The 21,319-nt window shown below is 40.3% G+C and overlaps 1 protein-coding gene across 1 annotated transcript in view; it reads left to right on the forward strand.

Moving 5' to 3' along the window:
- Positions 1-13,538, forward strand: part of PAXBP1 (PAX3 and PAX7 binding protein 1) — a 38,861-nt gene extending 25,323 nt beyond the window's left edge. The window contains exons 11-18 of the mRNA XM_063447740.1: positions 650-849; positions 1,492-1,636; positions 2,525-2,646; positions 3,376-3,452; positions 4,774-4,840; positions 5,411-5,557; positions 8,941-9,095; positions 12,538-13,538. Coding sequence (XP_063303810.1) covers positions 650-849; positions 1,492-1,636; positions 2,525-2,646; positions 3,376-3,452; positions 4,774-4,840; positions 5,411-5,557; positions 8,941-9,095; positions 12,538-12,655 — 1,031 coding nt within the window. The 3' untranslated portion in view covers positions 12,656-13,538. The remainder of the gene's footprint in view (positions 1-649; positions 850-1,491; positions 1,637-2,524; positions 2,647-3,375; positions 3,453-4,773; positions 4,841-5,410; positions 5,558-8,940; positions 9,096-12,537) is intronic.
- The last annotated feature ends 7,781 nt before the right edge of the window (positions 13,539-21,319 follow it).

Raw genomic sequence — 21,319 nt, forward strand, 5'->3', positions numbered from 1 at the left:
ACAGAAGATGGGTGTTGCAACAGGACAATGACCCAAAGCATAGAAGTAAATCAACAGAATGGCTTAAACAGAAGAAAATACGCCTTCTGAAGTGGCCCAGTCAGAGTCCTGACCTCAACCCGATTGAGATGCTGTGGCATGACCTCAAGAAAGCGATTTCACACCAGACATCCCAAGAATATTGCTGAACTGAAACAGTTCTGTAAAGAGGAATGGTCAAGAATTACTCCTGACCGTTGTGCACGTCTGACCTGCAACTACAGGAATCGTTTGGTTGAAGTTATTGCTGCCAAAGGAGGTTCAACCAGTTATTAAATCCAAGGGTTCACATACTTTTTCCACCTGCACTGTGAATGTTTACATGGTGTGTTCAATAAAAACATGGCAACATTTCATTCTTTGTGTGTTATTAGTTTTTAAGCAGACTGTGATTGTCTATTGTTGTGACTTAGATGATGATCAGATCACATTTTATGACCAGAAATCTATATCATTCCAAAGGGTTCACATACTTTTTCTTGCAACTGTACAATGAATGCTTAAGTTTCAAATGGTGTAAGCATGTTATCTTTTTTTCCCAGTTTCTCATTTCTAAAATTGTATTTTAAAATTCTGATCTTATGTTTTTTAATTATTTATTCTTATTTAGATCGTATTTTGAAAGAGTCGAGCAAAGTGTTTGAAGATACTTTAGAAAATTTTCATTCTATCGACTGCATCAAATCTCAGTTTGAAACCTGGCGATCAGATTATTATGGCACTTATAAAGATGCTTATATTGGTCTATGTTTGCCAAAACTTTTAAATCCTCTAATACGACTTGAAATGATAACGTGGAATCCACTAGAGGTAAGTTGCTGTTAATATGCTTCTCTATGTGTGCAGATAGTGTACCTTCCTGATGCCACAAGCATATACCTCTTGTTCGTTATGTCTCCTTTTAGGGTAGAGGCTTTGGGGTTTGCCATCATTTATTTCGCAACGTGTTTTAAATTTCACGCATTGTCTTAGGTCACAGACTGGTAAATGTTTTCAGATATCTGAGAAGTTAAAGAAAATGTAGTGTACTATATATACCCATGCTAGAATGCTGGAGGTTTATGTACATGTTGCATATTGGATGCACCATTTGTTCTTTAATGCTCACCCAGTGCTACTAAAACTGCACCATACATTTATTTTACTTCTTACAGCTTGTGCTGAGACCTGACATTCAGGTAGTGAGTGATCTGCTCTGTAATTTTATGCTGGGATATTCATTACAAAATCACTTGCTATTCAGAGCCGTTGGGCTGGCTGAGCATCATGGGAGATCCAGTTTGACACGTTTGCTTTGCTCTGTTTGTCTATTGCAGCTCTTTATTTTGATGTATTGTCACATTTACTTGCTGGTATTTCTATTTAATTTTTTTTTTTTAACGATTGCATTAACACTACATTAAATTTTTTTTTAGAAAGCTTTATTACTAAACAGAACAATTCTACTTTTAGGCAAAATGTTGTGAATTTGAAAGCATGGACTGGTTTGAGTCGTTACTTTTTTATGGCTGTGAAGAAAAGGAATATGACAAAGAAGATGCTGATATTGCATTAATACCTTCCATAGTTGAAAAAGTTATTCTTCCAAAACTTGCAGGTAGATCAGATTTGTTTTGACACTACTGCAATCACTTTGTTATTCTGAATGTGTTTACAGTGGTCAGATTCACTGGTTCTCACACTTTAATGTATTAGTCTATGGAATTGCTTAAATATTTTAAAAACCTTTTTTATTTTATTTTTTTAAAGTGTTTTCTTTAAAATACAAATACAGTAGTTTGTTCTAATTTTCCAATACATGGTGGTATGTGTTAACAATCCTAATTAGGATCCAATTTTTCTGCTGACATGAAGCACCATACTGTGTGTTAAATTTATAGCGTTTGTTATACATACTTTAGTTATTTATATTCGTGCATGTTTATTGGAGACAATCTTCCATATCAGTATTCAAATGGGCTGTCACTTCTGAGATTTTCATAAATATTGTCGAACATATTGACTGTATCAAACAAGAACTATGGATCATTGATAAATATTCAGAATTATAACATTGCATCCATGCCAGAAGCCACTTATCACCGACATTCACTGTACAGGAATTTCAGTGGCAGTCCATCAGAAACAAAGTATGGATGTGCATGCCAGTTTTCTGAAAGACTAAGCAAAAAGGATAATTTTAAATATATTCAAACAGCTGCCTATGGCGTCTCCTTGTGGATGCAGTAGATAATTTGTGTAGGATCCTGTGCAATTGTCCATAGATCCCCAGGAATAAACAAATCACAGAGCTCCTGGGGGAGCTACATTTCCAGTAACTTAACTGTCAAGTGACAACGCACAAAGGGTGAGGGAGGGAAATAGAAATATATCTCTTATTCTCTCCACCACCATGCAAATAGACATGGATATCTATGTACAACATGATTGCGTTGTGTTGGGTACCCATATTTAACCTTTTTTTTTTTTTTTTTTTTTTTAAAAGCTATTGCTGAAAACGTGTGGGACCCTTTTTCATCAACACAAACAAACAGATTTACTGCTTTGTTTCAGAAGCTAGTGAATGGATATCCTACAGTTGTAAATTCAGAAAACAAAAACACGGAGGTAAGAATTCCTTGCTTTTATGTTGCGGTCAGGGTATTGGTTATCTGGTGCTAGTACTTGCTTACTGTATCTGAAGGGACAGTTGTGAACTAAACATATTAAAGCATGGTTATTCCCATTCTACTTGACTACCGCTCTGCCATCATAAGTCATTTCTGACCGATTTAAACACAAATGTATTTGCTGAGGGATCGTTTTCGATGTCAAAATATAACCTTCATCTCCCATCTGGTTTGTAATGGTTATGGTCCCAGAGTTCTGTACCTGTGTGCCTGTATGCATTCCTACTGCTCTAGGGCTACAGTGTTTAAAGGTATTCTTTGCAGATGTGCTGACTACACAAGTGTTTACAGTAAAAAGTGGGGAGTATTGAGTGGTGGAAGAAAATAAAAGTAAAGTTGGATATATATATATTCTGCAAATTTATCACTTAACTGTAGTTTGTATGTATAATATTAATTGAGCAGTGGACTTGTGCAATTAGTTTTGTCCAAATCCTTTCGATCCACACTAAACAAATCTATTTATCAAGATAAATACGTTTGTTTTTTCTAGACTAATGGATTCGTACAGGTGTGAACTAAAGGGCATTTTTGTTTAGACAGATCAATTTGTTTTAACAAGACTAGGTTTTGCAAAAGCTTTCTGGGCAGTATTTGTATTAATTTTTTGGTCAATCCTCCCACTTTGCTGATTGTTTTTAATAGCTTTATTTTTGCTGAATTTTAGGCACTCCTTAAGGCACTGCTCTTCAGAATGCGAAGGACATTGGATGATGATGTCTTCATGCCGTTATATCCCAAAAAGTAAGTTTGTAACGTAAATCTATTTCAGCTTCTGTAGCTGATATTGAAGTAATTTTTATTATACTGTGTTGAGTGCACCTCTTATGTTTTTGTATAGTTCTATTATTTGTGTTGCAGTTGAGGTGTATTATGTTATGTGTTTGATTCATTTTACCCACGTTGCCTCTGCCTTTCTTGCTTACTACTGAGAAATTTGCTCTTACTATAGAGCAGGGTTTCCCAATATATTTTTCCCGTGGAACCCTTTGACATAGTGTATCAACATCGTGGAACCTCCCTCCCTGAAAAAAAAAATTAAATTGCGCCGTTTTTTCTTATTTTTTTTTTTTTTTTATAAATGTGCCGGTGTCTGTATATCTGTGCTTGTATTTGCCAGTTGTATATCTGACACACAGACACACACACACACACACTGTGTGTGTGTGTATCTCTGTGTCAAGGTGTGCGTGTGTGTTTGTATGTGCCAGTGTGTATGAATCTGACACACAGATACAGATGTGTGTATGTATGCATGTATCTGTGTGTCAAGGGGTGTGCGTCTGTTTCAAAGTGTGTATCTGTGTTTGTATGTGCCAGTGTGTGTGAATCTGACACACAGATACACGCACTAGCACAGATACAGATGTGTGTATGTATGCATGTATCTGTGTGTCAAGGGGTGTGCGTCTGTTTCAAAGTCTGTGTATCTGTGTTTGTATGTGTCTGTGTATCAAGGTGTGTGTATCTGTGTTTGTATGTGCCAGTGTATCAAGGTGTTTGTATGTGCCAGTGTGTGTGAATCTGACACACAGATACACGCACTGGCAGATAGTGCCACACAGATACACCTTAACACACTGTGTGTATCTGTGTTTGCATGTGCCTGTGTGTCAAGGTGTGTATATCTGTGTTTGTATGCGCCAGTGTGTGTCTGTGTCAGTGTGTATATGTATTTGACACACAGATATAAACACACACGGACACACAGATACACACACCTTGACTCACAAATACACACTCAGATACACACAGTGACATACACACACTTGCACCCTCAGAAACACACACACAGGCACATACAAACAAACTGATATACTGGCACATACACACACAGCGGAAGCTTATAGGATAAAATTGGAATCCACAGACCTGCAATTATTATTATCCATTAATTGTATAATGCACTACAAAATAGGGGTTATTATAATGCACTACAAAATAGGGGTTATTTTTTTGTTTTCCTTGAAAATCGTGCAATCAAAACATCCACAATTTACTTGAACAGATTGAAGCTAATTGTATTTGCTAATTGTTAATAAATTCCTTGTCCTTTTATTTTTAGTGTTATCGAAAACAAGAATTCTGGACCCTGTGTATTTTTTCAGCGCCAGTTTTGGTCTTCTGTGAAGGTAATAAAAATACGGACTCCTGATAATACTATGTAAGCTATGCTTTACCTATAAGTACAGGAGAACCAGGGCTAACACTAGTGTATCCAGCTTACGGCTGTGCCCAGACATGTCTCAAATACTTCATAGACTATTAATTGGCTAACTGGTACTGCAGATTTCTGAACTACATTGGTGCAGTACCAGCCTTTAGGGAAATTAAAGGGATACTCTAGTGCAATGAATACAAAGCTGTATTCCTGGCACTATTGCTCCCCACTCCATCACGCGCCCCTCCCCGCTAAATAAAAGGTTGAAACCCCTTTATTTACTTGCCTTATCCCTCGGTGCTGGGTTAAAGCCCCTCCCATTTGATTAGCGCGCGCATTAGACCTCCCCATAGGAAAGCACTGAACCAATGCTTTCCTATGGGAAAAATCTGATGCAGGATGTCCTAATGCATGATTAAGGTTTACAAACATAAATATGTTGATTTTACTTGATAATCTTTGTAATTTAATTGGCTGTGTTACTGCACTACACAAATGTTCAGTAAAAACAAATTAACTTTTGGAATTTGTGTTGCTTCAGTTACTGGGGAACTTCCTGAAGTGGCATGGCACATTGTCTAACAAGACTCTACAGGATCTGGCATTAGATGGGCTGCTCAACAGATACATCCTCATGGCTTTTCAGAACAACGAGAGCGGGGAAGATTGCATCAAAAAAGCTCAAAGTGTAAGTAGCAGTGTAGTACGACTAGTTTAAATCCTTTTAAATTACACATCCCTTAACACTGTGTGATCTTAATTTATAGGGAAACTCCCTTATTGTCATTCCAATTTAAACACAGTTTGTATACAAATTGTTTGTCTTTACAGGATAATACAATGGGGTGATTTGGCATTATTTGGGTTTTATTTTAACTACTTTGTTTGCTGGTTTATTAGTTCGCTCACATACCATTTAACCTTGCAGATAAATCTTATCCGAGAAATTCTATTGTGTTCTGCTACTTCCTGCATCGCAGTTATCTTGGAATTATAGTGTTGGTGGCTTTACTTTGGTACAAAGCTTCATATAGAAGGCTGAATGTGTTTCTATCTGCTATTTTGTGCTCTTTACATAGAGACAGTATGATCCTGTTCTCTGTGATGCTGGATGTAGCAGCAAGACATATTATCATTGTGAATTCTTTTGTTTGTTTATTGAATGAATGTGGTGATAGAAGACTGCACTACATAGTGTCCTAAGCAATCCATTTTTTTAATCAAAAGTTATACATTATTGCATTAGAAGTGGTCAGTAGTTTAAATTATCGTTAATACTATGTTTTCATTCGGAACCTAAATCTTGGTGTGGATATACTAGAGCCGTGTTTGTGCTTCATTAAATTTATATCAATTTCTGTCCGAACAAACTATTTCTGGATCCCAAAGAAAAACATGTTACTTGCGCTCTATCCTTTATCCCTATGTATTTTTAAAACAAATGGAGGTCTTTTAGTTACCTCCAATGGCCATGAGAGGATTGAGCCCACCTGCCACATCAAGGCAGAGACCCCCCTAGGTGGGTCCTAACTCTAACCATTCACCTTGCTTCCTTGAGCCTCTGGCAAAAATCTCTAATGAGACAGAAAGGGGTATTTTTTTAAATACACCCCTATACATTATTAACCCTTAATAGGGAACACATGGGATGGGCGGCTGCATTGTAACAAGGCTGAGTAATACAAAAATTGGATACAAATGCAGAAAGAAAAGTCCTGCGCTCAACTCCCATCACTACAGGGCGGCTGCAATGACTACAGTACACATCAGCCCCAATACATAGTAAAAACCAAAGAAAAACATGTTACTTGCGCTCTATCCTTTATCCCTATGTATTTTTAAAACAAATGGAGGTCTTTTAGTTACCTCCAATGGCCATGAGAGGATTGAGCCCACCTGCCACATCAAGGCAGACCCCCCTTGATGTGGCAGGTGGGCTCAATCCTCTCATGGCCATTGGAGGTAACTAAAAGACCTCCATTTGTTTTAAAAATACATAGGGATAAAGGATAGAGCGCAAGTAACATGTTTTTCTTTGGTTTTTACTATGTATTGGGGCTGATGTGTACTGTAGTCATTGCAGCCGCCCAGTAGTGATGGGAGTTGAGCGCAGGACTTTTCTTTCTGCATTTGTATCCAATTTTTGTATTACTCAGCCTTGTTACAATGCAGCCGCCCATCCCATGTGTTCCCTATTAAGGGTTAATAATGTATAGGGGTGTATATAAAAAAATACCCCTTTCTGTCTCATTAGAGATTTTTGCCAGAGGCTCAAGGAAGCAAGGTGAATGGTTAGAGTTAGGACCCACCTAGGGGGGTCTGCCTTGATGTGGCAGGTGGGCTCAATCCTCTCATGGCCATTGGAGGTAACTAAAAGACCTCCATTTGTTTTAAAAATACATAGGGATAAAGGATAGAGCGCAAGTAACATGTTTTTCTTTGGTTTTTACTATGTATTGGGGCTGATGTGTACTGTAGTCATTGCAGCCGCCCAGTAGTGATGGGAGTTGAGCGCAGGACTTTTCTTTCTGCATTTGTATCCAATTTTTGTATTACTCAGCCTTGTTACAATGCAGCCGCCCATCCCATGTGTTCCCTATTAAGGGTTAATAATGTATAGGGGTGTATATAAAAAAATACCCCTTTCTGTCTCATTAGAGATTTTTGCCAGAGGCTCAAGGAAGCAAGGTGAATGGTTAGAGTTAGGACCCACCTAGGGGGGTCTGCCTTGATGTGGCAGGTGGGCTCAATCCTCTCATGGCCATTGGAGGTAACTAAAAGACCTCCATTTGTTTTAAAAATACATAGGGATAAAGGATAGAGCGCAAGTAACATGTTTTTCTTTGGTTTTTACTATGTATTGGGGCTGATGTGTACTGTAGTCATTGCAGCCGCCCAGTAGTGATGGGAGTTGAGCGCAGGACTTTTCTTTCTGCATTTATTTCTGGATCCCATTTGAAAAAAAAAAAAAAACTACATGAAAAACTGTAAAATACAGTAAAAATGTCTGATGATTTACCTTGTCACTCAGCCTAATGCTGGATTTCCTTTACATTTTAGCATTTGTCTTTATAAAAAAAAGAAATCCTATACCTATTAATGTAATCCCAGGCAGTATCCACAAATCCAATTATTTCTGGCCCCAGAAAGGCTAAAATCTGATTATAAGCCTGCAATTCATATGACTGCGTAGGATTACTTCCATGTGTTTGTGTGTGCAAATCAATTATATTATGGGTTATTTAGCCTACCGTTGGCGTCATTGTACGTAGACAAACAGGTTTATATGAAAAAGTAAGAATTGTAATCTTGAAATATAAAATAACATAACATTGTTATTATTTAGATTATTTATAATCCTTATATATGTGTGTTGCCGCTGTAATGGAGATATTGCTAGTTATGATTTTTAAAACATATTAGTTCATTGTAACTGATATAAAATCAGTGTACTATTGTTGCTCTGTGCAAATGTTGGTAAATTAAATGGGCACACTAGACACCTAATGGACAAGAAAGCATCACGCAGAAACACACTTTTTATTTTTTGCCTGATGTCTAAAGAGCATTTTGTTTACATTTAAGTTTTCCCCAACGTACTGTTTTTGTTATACATTTAAAAAAGGGGATAGGGGACAGAGTTAGTTCTCCTGTCTATGGTGGCTTCCTGGTAACATTATAGGCTCCGCACAGACTGCATCAGCTCAATCTTTCTACCACGTGTAGAGCTGATGGTTAAACAGAATGAAATATTTACATATAAACGGGTCTATAATAAAAACTATGGCCGCTCACGAGCTTGAAGAAAATATTGCAAGCTTTACTACCTGGAACAACCGCAGCCTGTCCTTATTCATATTATGGCTTATTGTTCTTTTTCTAGCAGCCATGATTAATGCAGTTCATATGGGGGTTGTCCTATGTCACCTCATGACCTCAATCATTATTTAGTTGTATCTTCTTCTTGAATGTAACTATCACTCTGGAAACCGTGGAAGTTTTCATTCATTAATTTGTGGCTTTTTTTTTTTTTTATGCACTGGATATATATTTGATTCTGTTCTATTTTAGGTGACTGCATGTTTCCCAAGGCAGTGGTTTTCAAACCTCAAGGGGGGCATTACCATTCCACAGCTGGAAAACATGGTCCGGTATCTTACTCACCTGGCTGGCGTGATTTATAGAAAGAACATTGGATGCTCAGATGTGGAGAAAAGAAATGCAAGGTACTTATGGGGCTTTTCTTGTATTAAGGACATTACCTGGTCATCGTGTCACTTTAAAGTGGCATTGTCACCCCACCACCTCCTCCCCCTGAAAAATTTGTATTTTATAAATATCTTATCTTAATTGAAATACTCAATTTGACTCTGTTGGAATTTCCCTGAAATTCCAACCGAGTCAAGATGTATACAGAGACAAAGTAGGGACTACATTGTCTCTATTTCTTCTCCACCTGACTTTCTTAGACTCCGGGTGGATGATCTTGCGGGATCCTCCATAGACCTCAATGCTGTATGTTCGTGCGCAGTCCCCAAACGATGACAGTGCTGCTTTAGGAAGCAGGTCATGAAGACATAAGCCAATGTAGCAGTTCTCTTACAAAATGTTTGGTGCTCTATTCACCAATTCTTAATCAGAGTATCTAGAAGGCCTCTTGGCAGCTCTGCTAGCACTTAATGAATAGAATTTGGCCTAAAAATCCTTCATTCTACCAAGTAGATACGGTTCACTGAAAGAATTTCAGAAGTCTTTCCAGCTGATCCCCTAAAATGTGAACTTTGAATTACTGACAGATCCCACTTTACTGAATAACCCTTCGAGATGTTGAATTTACAAAAGCAGTAAAGGAGTGGCCTATTGCTGACCTCACCCTAAATGATATTTGTAATTTAAGGTTTGGGCTTTATGATCCAAATATTTATCATTTATCTGGTAAATGGTTCTTATAGCTTGGAAAATAAACTTTGAGACACATGATGTTACCCTAAATGTTTTTGAACCATGTCCTGTAATATTTTGTCTGCTTTTACAAAAATCTCTGGGAAGATTTTTATTTTTTACTGATCTAAGGAGAGTGTGTCAAGTGTGTAGTGGTTATTACACTGATGATTAAAAGTAGAAGGCGACATTTGCAGACTGCCCACAATCATTCTTTGTACACAAGACATTATGAGCCATATGGGATAGTACCAGGGCCGGCCTTAGGGGTGTGCGAGCTGTGCGGCCGCACAGGGCGCCATGGTGCAGGGGGCGCCCTGCGGCCGCATAGCTCACACGGCATGTCTGTTAGCCGCAATGCTAACAAGACATTTGCCTTGGGCGGCATTTTCCAGGGGGCGGCAAAAAAATCCGCCCCCAAATGCCCAAGGCAAATGTCTTGTTAGCCTTGCGGCTAACAGACATGCTGGGCGGTCGGGCGGCGCTGGCGGGCGGCTGGCGAGGGAGCACTTCCTCTGAGCTGTATGCTCAGCTCCCTCGCGCGCCGCAGAGTGAGGCTGGGAGCCGGAATATGACGTCATATTCCGGCTCCGCCTCCCAGCCTCACTGTGCGGCGCGCGAGGGAGCCGAGCAGACAGCTCAGGGGGAGCTCTCCCTCGCCAGCCGCCCACCCAGCCCAGCAGCCACTGGACCACCAGGGAGGAAGAGACCCCCCCAGCATTCCCAAAGGTAAGGAGGCTGGGGGGGGGGTGTCTAAATAAATTTTAAAAAATGTGTTAATGTGGGTGATTGTGTGTGTCTGTTAGTGTGTGTCTGTTAGTGTGTGTCTGTTAGTGTGTGTCTGTTAGTGTGTGTCTGTTAGTGTGTGTCTGTTAGTGTGTGTCTGTTAGTGTGTGTCTGTTAGTGTGTGTGCCTGTTAGTGTGTGCCTGTTAGTGTGTGTGCCTGTTAGTGTGTGTGCCTGTTAGTGTGTGTGCCTGTTAGTGTGTGTGCCTGTTAGTGTGTGTGCCTGTTAGTGTGTGTGCCTGTTAGTGTGTGCCTGTTAGTGTGTGTCTGTTAGTGTGTGTGCCTGTTAGTGTGTGCCTGTTAGTGTGTGCCTGTTAGTGTGTGCCTGTTAGTGTGTGCCTGTTAGTGTGTGCCTGTTAGTGTGTGCCTGTTAGTGTGTGTCTGTTAGTGTGTGCCTGTGTATGTTAGTGTGTGCCTGTGTATGTTAGTGTGTGTCTGTGTATGTTAGTGTGTGTCTGTGTATGTTAGTGTGTGTCTGTGTATGTTAGTGTGTGTCTGTGTATGTTAGTGTGTGTCTGTGTATGTTAGTGTGTGTCTGTGTATGTTAGTGTGTGTCTGTGTATGTTAGTGTGTGTCTGTGTATGTTAGTGTGTGTCTGTGTATGTTAGTGTGTGTCTGTGTATGTTAGTGTGTGTCTGTGTATGTTAGTGTGTGTCTGTGTATGTGTGTGTGTGTCTGTGTATGTGTGTGGCTGTTAGTGTGTGAGTGTGTGTGGCTGTTAGTGTGTGAGTGTGTGTGGCTGTTAGTGTGTGAGTGTGTGTGGCTGTTAGTGTGTGAGTGTGTGTGGCTGTTAGTGTGTGAGTGTGTGTGGCTGTTAGTGTGTGAGTGTGTGTGGCTGTTAGTGTGTGAGTGTGTGTGAGACTGTCTGCGCGTGTGTGTGTGTGGGACTGTCTGCGCGTGTGTGTGTGGGACTGTCTGCGCGTGTGTGTGTGTGGGACTGTCTGCGCGTGTGTGTGTGGGACAGGGTGTGTGGGAAGGTGTAAGGAGGGGGGGAGGGGGGACGGGAAGGGGGGGCGCTGTGAAGATTTTTTGCACAGGGCGCCCAAATGCCTAAGGCCGGCCCTGGATAGTACTAACTGGATGAGTTAGTTCAGGGGCCTAATGCAACACAACTCCCTTTCGGCATATTCTGCAAACTGTAATTGTTCAAAATTTAGTGGAGTTACTGTTTATTAAAAGCTCCAAAGTTGCATGTTTACCTACCAGTTGCAATTATAATTGTCCAAGTCAAAATTGCTTGTAACAAGAGTCTATGCTTTTTTTTAATTTTTGAAATAATTAACTAAAGAGCACAGTCCGTGGGGAAGGAGGAGCTTTCTATAGGAAGGGAACACCTGGGTCAGGTTTCACTTTTTAATACTTCAGTATGAAAATGATTACTCCGAGCAGCATGACATGGAAGTGACCATGGCGCATATGTGCAGCATTTTCCTGTGAAACGCTGCAAATACAGAGTTTAACAACTTTGCTGCCGAAGTGTAATTTTGTAATTCTGTAAAATGTGATTTTTTTTTTTTTAATTTTTTTTTTTAAAATCCTTTACAAAATCCCACTTTGTTGCTATCTCTTGGGATTGCAAGGATCAGAAAGTGACTTAGTAACCTCTATACATTTCATCTATGAAAAACACAACTAATTGACTTCCCATCTATTTGCTGAGTAGCCACGGACCTCCTGCCACCATAACACGATCATTCCAATGATATTGTTATGGAGTCCGGAGTGTTCCTGTAACCATATTGGGTGTTTTCACGAAACGGTGAATTGCCCTAAATCTTACAAATCCCTTAAGTCACTAGAATCTAATATTTAGCTAATAGTAGCCTTCTGAATGTCATTTGACACTGGAAACACACATTTGTCCCAATGTAATTACCAGTACTTTTTCCTTATGTAAATTGCATTTGAGATATTAATCATGCTTTTATAATTTAATTTTTCAGAGACCAAATCAGGCAGATTGTGAAATTATTAGCAAATGTCAGAGCACTGGAAAATGCAATATCTGTTGCAAATGATTACAACGTGAAAGACGTCAAAGCCCAGCCAGAAGCTAAATAAACACCACAATTGCATTCCGGTTGTTCCTTGTGTTTTTGTAAATTTTAGGTGTGTAAATAAAGCTGTATAGTGATGACAGATTTTGTTTTAATGCAGAAGTTTGAAAAATGCCAAAAACTACTGGTGTGTGTGTTTTATAAACAAAAAATACAGATATTCGAAATAAAACATTTAGTCACATTCTGATAGACGTTTTTACAAAATTACGTTGATGTTAGAAAAATGATGAAAGGACAACTGTAAAGCTACATAAATCAAGTGACTGATCCCATATATTATCTGCATTACCTTATGTTAGAGAAAAAAAACTTCAAAGATTTTTAGTAGCCTCATCCTGAAGGTAGGTCAATATGTGCATTGGCTGCTTGTAATACGTTATCATCCATATTTAAACTGCAGTATGTACACCTCTAGGAAAGACTCCACTGAAAGCAGATTTAAAGAGCAGTTTTCATGATATGAATTTATTGCTGAAAACTAACTTTTTTTTTTTCTTTTTTTTTACCTCTTTTTACATCTTGATAAAGAACTTGCTAAGTGAATGTATGATTTTAGGAAGTGTCATGTAAATACGTCCTTTTTCATAAAATATTATTTTTATTTATTATTTTTCTGGTTCATTTACCGGCTTCATTTTGCTATTTGGTCATTTCCTGAAATTGCTGCATTTTTAAGTTTGCTGAAACGATGTGCTGTACAGGTTTAGTTCTTTTCATTTTATCGAGTGCCTGTATATTTCTGACTCTGATTCCTCTCTTCTGATTTGTGTACAGTCGATAATTTAATGAAATGTGTACAGTGATGGAGCATTAAACCATTCATGGAAATGCCTGTATATTTTCTGAAAATGTAACAAAGATATTGAATAAATTCTTTTTGTAGATATGTGGTTTTGAATTATTTTGTTTTTACTTAATTTACTACAGTTGTATCAGTTTAAATTAAAGATCCCTGCATCTTATTAGAACTGCAGTCACAAATTACTCTCCAGGAACAGTGCGCCATTCATACCATAATTTATGTTTAGAATGGCTGGATCTGAAGCATATAGATATTGTGGATTGGGGCAGTACATGTTTTCCCCCTTCAAATTAAAAACAGATTCTTGTCAAGTTAGGTGGAGATGCTTCATTGTTTTGAAAAGTTCTATACAAGCATCAGAATATTGAACCACACCAATCTTGGAAAACTCTTGGATCCATAAGATTTGATCCACAGGAGGGTCCTCCACACAGTGATGGTAAGTCCCTTATATATGCAATCCCTGGAGCACAAGTGACAAAGCCTGACCAGCAAAAGGTTACATTGAGCCAGTGTCTTTTGCCGGTTTTCTTTAATCATGATAGAATGTGTTAAAGGGTTACTACAAGCACCATGACCACTTCAGTTATGTAAAGTGGTCATGGCGCCTAGAGATTGTATGTGCAGCGCGTTTGCTTTGAAATGTAGCACATATGCAGCTTAACCCCATTGACTGAGAGCAGTCAGCTGACTCACTCTGTTAAATGTTGGCAACGGCTTCTGGCATGTCTGCAGAAGCTAGAAGTGTCACTGTACTACTAGGGGGCAGACCGTTGCTTAACAGTTTGCCCCATTACTGGAGAGCCATGCCAGGGTACTCCTGGCATCATAACCAGTGCAGCGGGCTGTTGTAATAATGGTGCTTGAAATAACTCTAAGTAAATGTTTAACTATATATCATGATTCACTGGTTCCCACTTCGTTAAGTGGCTGAATGTGTGAGTGGGAAAATGCAACACTATTGCAAAATTTGGGTAAAAAGTGCTGATTTGGTAAAAATCCCCAATGTACGTATAGTCAAACGTTTGCTATTTTAGCATAAATAAGCAATTTAGTTTTCAATATATTTATTTAGCACAAACATGTTCTGTAGCTCTTCGCAGTATTAAAAATCACTTTAATTCTGTGTTTAATGGGTAATCCCTTCCATTTTTTCTTCTAATTAAATCACATAGATTTTACAATTTATTCATACTCCTTACCTATGAGCATTTTGAGCACACATTGGAATCATCTGCAATTTTCTGGATTCTGCAACGTATAACAGAAATGTAAAATTAATAAAAGAAAATAAATACAAGCATCCAATATGCGAGAACAGCTTCACACTGGGAGATATTTTCCAATTGCTATTGTTATTTCTCTTAAATACTGCTTTGAATGTTAACCCCTTAAGGACACATGACAGAAATCTTCTGTTATGATTGCCTTTTATTCCAGAAGTTGTGTCCTTAAGGGGTTAAACCTGCAGGGTGTTTTTATCCTCCTGTAATCTTTTTCTTTCAAATAACTGGGTAAACTCTGTGACCCTTTTTCACAAAAAAGGAGCCTGATGATTACATTGGGTTTAAAAATATATTCCTGATAGCGATAATTAGACAACTAGAATCCTAACACAAACAGACCCCCCCCCCCCCACACAAGACCTCACTACTCTGCTCCAAACCCGGCAACAAGCTCTTAAACAGGCTATGGCTACAGATGCAACGAAAGCCTTACAATGGATAAAACAAATGTTCTATGAAAAATCCAATAAAGCTGACAAACTTCTAGCCTGCAAACATACCCAAGCCAAACAAATCCCCAACATTCACACTCCCTCGGGACAACCCACTGATATCCCAACAAAAATTGCAGAGGTATTTCAAAAGTACTTTTCTGACCTTTATGATCACTCCCACCAGCACTGACAACAAGGCACTACCCTGCAAAACGGAATACACTCCTTTCTAGACTAGATACACCTGCCCTCACTCTCCGCCGAGGAAACAGCGCAACTTTACTTGGAAATCACTGAAGATTAAGTGCCAGGGGCAATAGGCGCCACAAAACCCAATAAAAGCTCAGGCATCTATTATAAAACATTTTAGGACATTCTCACACCCCACCTACAACACCCTTCTAAAGGGTGACCCGCTACATGAAGAAATATTAGTGGCAAACTTATGTCTCCTACCCAAACCCAATAAGCCCCAGACAGATCCAGGCCACTACAGACCATTACTAAATGTAGACATGAAAATATTTACAGAAATCCTCATTAATTGCCTCCTCTCTTACATCACCGCTCTAATCCACCCAGACCAGGTGGGATTCATCCCCTCCCGCCAAGCAAGCAACAACACCAGAAAAATATTAGACCTGATATGGGTGGTCAATCACCTCACCGCACCACCCCAACTCTCCTATTATCCCTCGACACTGAAAAGGCATTTGACCGATTACTATGGCAATTTTTTATTTATTTTTTTTAAATTCCCTGCGTCCTTCATAGCAGCCCTACGAACTATATACTCCACCCCACGGCTAACCTACTGGGAAAAAAACAACAACACACACACCCCACCACCCACCATCACCAATGGTACGCGGCAAGGTTGCCCATCCTCTTTTCCCTCTCTTTGGATCCGCTCCCAATCATACCGACAACCTTCTACTAACAATCACCAACCCAATAGACTCCCTGCCACCACTACTACACCTCCTAGACGAATATTCTGAAGTTTCAGGGTATAAGCTAAACTTAGACAAGACCGAAGCATTAACATTGAACATCACTCCAGAAGACACTACCAAAGTGAGCAAAACATACACATTCTGCTATAAAACCTCCCACATACCATACTTTGGTATCAACCTGCCAGCAGAATTACATCAAACCTACACTCTCAACTATACCCCAATGCTACAACTAGCCACAGATGGCAGGAGCTGTCACTGTCGTGGCTGGGATGCCTACCTTTGGTAAAGATGAACCTCCTGCCCCGTTTCCTCTACCTATTCCAAACCTTCCCAACCCCAACCCCAGACTTCAAATACCTCCAAAAACAAACCGACAAATTCATATGGGCAAGCACACAGCCTAGAGTTAAACGATAGACTATGTACATCACCAACAGAACAGGGGTACTAGGATTGTCCCACTTCCAATACTATTATTACGCCGCGCAACTCATCCAAATCCAAAATCTGCACTCCCCAATAGGAATCAAAAGATGGGTAGAACTAGAACATGACCTCTTCAGCTTTTATTTCCCATCCCTCTACATCTGGGTACCAAGGAAATCCCGCCTTATGCCACCTCACATACATCCTCAGCTCAACAACTCAATAGACAAATGGAACAAAATCACCAAGACATTTGCTATCATAAACAACCCGACACCAATCATATTGCCTATTCTGCGCAACAGGGCATTCCCCCTGGGCATGAGGCCTAAAGATTTTGCACACTACGAACAAAACTATCTCTATAGGTTATTTTTTCGCGGGTGGAAGTATAATCCCATACAATGACTTACCACAACATAACTCAGCATACAATACCCATGACCTTTTCAGATACCTACAAATAAACAGCTTCCTAGAACACTCAGAAAACAGGACAGTTGCCACCACCAAACTCTCATTTTTTTTTATCAAGCCAGAACCATGGCCCAGTCTGCAAGGGTCAGATCACTGACAACTACACACTCCTAATCACTAACTAGCTCTCAGGGGCACTGGCCTATGTGTCGGCCTGGGAGAGGGATCTGGGACCCCCAGAAGAAACATCCGATTTGCAGGACATATGGGAGGCCACAGACTCTATATCTATTTGTGTTAACCATAAGGAGCAGGCCTATAAGACCATGCTCAGATAGTACTTGACACCCATACGTCTATACCGAATGGTTATGTCAGACTCGGACCTATGCTGGAAAAAATGCGGACATAGGGGAACATATATACACCTCTGGTGGCAATGTCCCAAACTGATCCCATTATGGGCAGAAGTCGTCAAATTGGTCTCGGACCTCCTGCAGGTAGCCATCCCACTAGACCCGTGGATTCGGCTCCTCTCCAAACCCTGGGACCCATTAACCTGAGCCCAAAACAAACTGACAAACAGGACAGCCCTGGCAGCAAGACGAGCTATAGCAAAGTTCTAGGGTTCACCAAACATACCCACAATACAGACAGTCATCCGCAAAACAAAGGAAGCAATAGAAATGGATAAAATCTCAGCAAAAATCCATGAATCTTCAAAACATTTGTAGCTCTACTCCAATTAGAACTACTCATGTCTGACTACCCCAACACGCCAACAGACACTACCTACGTTTCAGCCCACAATAGGGCCTTTATCAAGCTTGACAAAGGCCCTCTTGTGGGACGAAATGTTGTTTCGATTTTGCTCCAATAAATCTTCTCACTGGATTGAACTTGAGTGCCTGGACCATTATTACTTTTTTGTAAAGGGACACTTTAGTCACCAGAACAGCTACAGCTTAATGTAGTTGTTCTGGTGTGTGTAGCATGTCCACCTAAAATGGGTTTTTAGCACGATACACATTTCTATTCCTGACATTATAGTGTTCCTTTAAATGAATTGTATAATACCAATCTGTAGAACTATTAAAATTCAGGTGAGCAACAAATGTCAAAGGGAATGTATACTTTAAAACCGATCCCTTATTTTGTTTTGTATGTGGGGGTATAAAATCACAAATACCTATACGCTTCCTAATTTTTCTAGCCAAGAAAAAGCCCATAACTCCCAATCAAGAGCCTTTCTGATCTATGGGATCTGCTCCCAGAAACTTGTGTCCTGCAAAGGATCGTGGGATATGTAATTTATCCCCCAGTAGCAGTTCCACACATGATATAGATAGGGTGAAACTGATCTGTAAACTGATAACAGCTATACCCTGGCTGATGTCACCTTACGCATGGCCTGGTTCACAGTTTAGCTAATTAATTCGCAGAGCTGTCGACCTTGCATGTGTGGTCCGCCACTTGGTTTTCCAAGTAGAGAGTACAAGTTGCATGTGTGCACTCTGCATGCACGCTATTAACAAAATCTAGCTGGAAATGGAGAACTTGCTTTTTTAAAAGGCTGATGTCTATTTTATTAAAGGGTTGCTACAAGCACCATATATAAAATAAAATAAACTTAATGCTAGGAGACCTACATGGCTAACAAGAGTTAAGAAGGAGCACATTCTGCACATTTTAAAAAAAAAAAAAAGCTAATGCAACATGGGAACACATTGCATATGACGTATTGGCATAGAACCTAAAACAAACAATTTTGAGCTTGTGCCAGTAAAGTGGCAGGATTGGTGTTTGGCTGCTCCTAGAGTACAGCGGTTGGAGTTCAGGTAGTGGCTGCTTTGTAATGGAGTAAGTTTTTATTAGGAATGTGCATGGGAAAAATATTCGGTTCTGTTCGGCATTCTGAAATTCAGCACTTTGGAACTTCAGGTAAGTGTAAGGTTAGGGTAGGGTTAAGGGTAAGGGTAGGGTTAGGGGTAAGGTTAGGGTTGGTTTAGTAATAGGGTTAGAGTAGGGTTAGTTTAGGAGTAGGGTTATGGCAGGGTTAGGGGTAAGTTTAGGGTTAGAGTAGGGATAGGAGTACAGTTAGGGTGTAGCGGTACTTACCCTTCCGGGTGCCGGCCAGGGTCCTCTATTCAAGCCGCGCGCGGCTCATCCGACGGCTAGAAATGGAGGGCGGGCAATGACCGCGAGAAGCGGTCACGTGTCCCGCCTGACACTAAGAGCGCGCCGCGAGTCGCGGGCGCGCTCTTAAAGTGACAGTGGGAGCCTAATTAGAAAAGGTCTCCCATTGGTCCCTGTCATGCCACACTCCCCATACAATTACCTTTTGGGGGTGTGGATATGACAGGGACCAATCATAAAAGATGTTTGGCTATTTATACTTACCTCTTTCCCTTTGTTCCTTGCCCTATCGTGGTTTCTGCTACAGTTCCCTTTAGCGCTTGTGGTGTTCAGTTGTGTTTCTTCGTTTTGACCTTGGCTTTGTATTCTGACTTTGTTTACTCTTTATCCTTATCTGTTCTGTTTGCCGGCTTGCTGTTTACTGTGTACCAGACCCCGGCTAGTCCTAGTTTACGCTGTCTCTTTGTGCCCTTGACCTCGGATCGTTCCTGACTCTGTACTTCTCCTATATACGTCGAGTCCGGCCACTCTAAGGACCGGTAGATGTATCTTCCCTCTGTGTTGTCTTCTGTTTAGCTGGATCCTGCGTGTTGGGGTATAATCTTGTTACATAGGGTTAGGAATAGGGTTACCCTACCCCTACTCCAACCACTAATGCTAAACCTACCTCTACCACAACTACTAACCCTACCCTAACCCTACCCCAACCCTCTCCTGTTTTGCCACTTTTCAGAAATCCGAAGCACTTCGGCACTTTTGTAATTTGGCAATTTGGTTCCGCATTCCGAAATTCAGCACTTCGATCATTCGGAAGCATTAAACGAAACGAATTGCACATGTCTAGTTTTTATGTGCTGGTTTCAAAAATACCCTTATCTCAAACATGACTTTAACATAAAAACTTTGATAAAGACCCAGAAGGGTCAAAGCATTGTTTTTGCCCCAAAAAGCGTCTATTTTCTGTTATATTGGAGTGAACCATTATTTACTCTACATATCTGGAAGGGGTGCTTGGCCAGCCCTGGTTTCGGAGCACCTGGGTTACTTTGTGAGTGCGATATCCAGTGAGTTTCCACTATAAAAGCCAGCATGACATTTCTTCACTGGCCTACCCAACCTAGGTGGTTAGAAGAGGCCATCTTTCTGGTGAGTGGTCTTCATACGTTTTGGCCTCGAGCTTGGCTTAATTTATAAATTGGAATAGTTTGCATTATTTATTTAGGAATAAATGACTGTCAACTTCAAAATCTGAATGATCATGTCTGCCCCACCTCATGAAGACATTGGCAAACTCTATCCTAAAGTAGATATTTTTTTTCCTTTAAAAGACACATGGCCAGTGATTAATACTTTTTAATGATATTACCACCAGAAAGCAATAAGATTGCAGTAGGTTAGCAGCAAGTACCGCTTACCTGTGATATTTAAAAAGGACTTAGTTGACCTGTGTCTCCATTTGTTTTAAAAAAACTCATTTAGGCAACAGGTTGGTGGGACCTTGGCAGGAGAAAGTGAGGAGATATCTACCCATTATTATTATTTATACAGCGCCATCAGATACCGTAGCGCTGTACAATGGGATCTTCATTTCTTTCTGACAATTACAGATACTAGTTATTCTCTTAGCTGTACCCTGATCAGCCACAACATTGAAACACATGCACCTTGTCAATACATTTGGTGAATAACCCAAAATATTTACATTGAAAATAAATATTTTTTGTTTTTTTTGTTTGTGAGGAGTTTAATCCTGGCCATCCCTTGCTATAATGCCCTCAGTATGGAGGTTTATCCCTGCCATAGCTCATCCCAGGGTCAGTTCTCCACAATTCCCAGTTTAGTAAATAGGATTATTGTCCCTGTGTTCACCTCCTCAGATCCTCACATTATCCCAGTGAATAATAAATGCTATATAAAATAGTATCCTCTCTGTTTCATTAAACCAGTGCAAACCCTCTGCCATCTGAAATGGGCCAGGCCACAGCGAGCACCCCAATATTAATCCTATTATAGGTCCTCCATCTGCACAAACCCTGCTTTGCCAGTCTCAAACATGGCCGCCACAGCAGCCCTGACGCCCCAGCGTCTCCTTCCCCCCCCTCCCTCCCGGCCCCGCCCACTATCGCGTCCAGGACACGGCTTACTCCAAGGGGGGCGTGGCCCGGGGTCGGCAGGTGGAGCCTGCGTGCGCAGACCCGCGAG

Source organism: Pelobates fuscus, chromosome 1 (assembly GCF_036172605.1).
Source record: "Pelobates fuscus isolate aPelFus1 chromosome 1, aPelFus1.pri, whole genome shotgun sequence".
NCBI classification, from domain to species: Eukaryota; Metazoa; Chordata; class Amphibia; order Anura; family Pelobatidae; genus Pelobates; species Pelobates fuscus.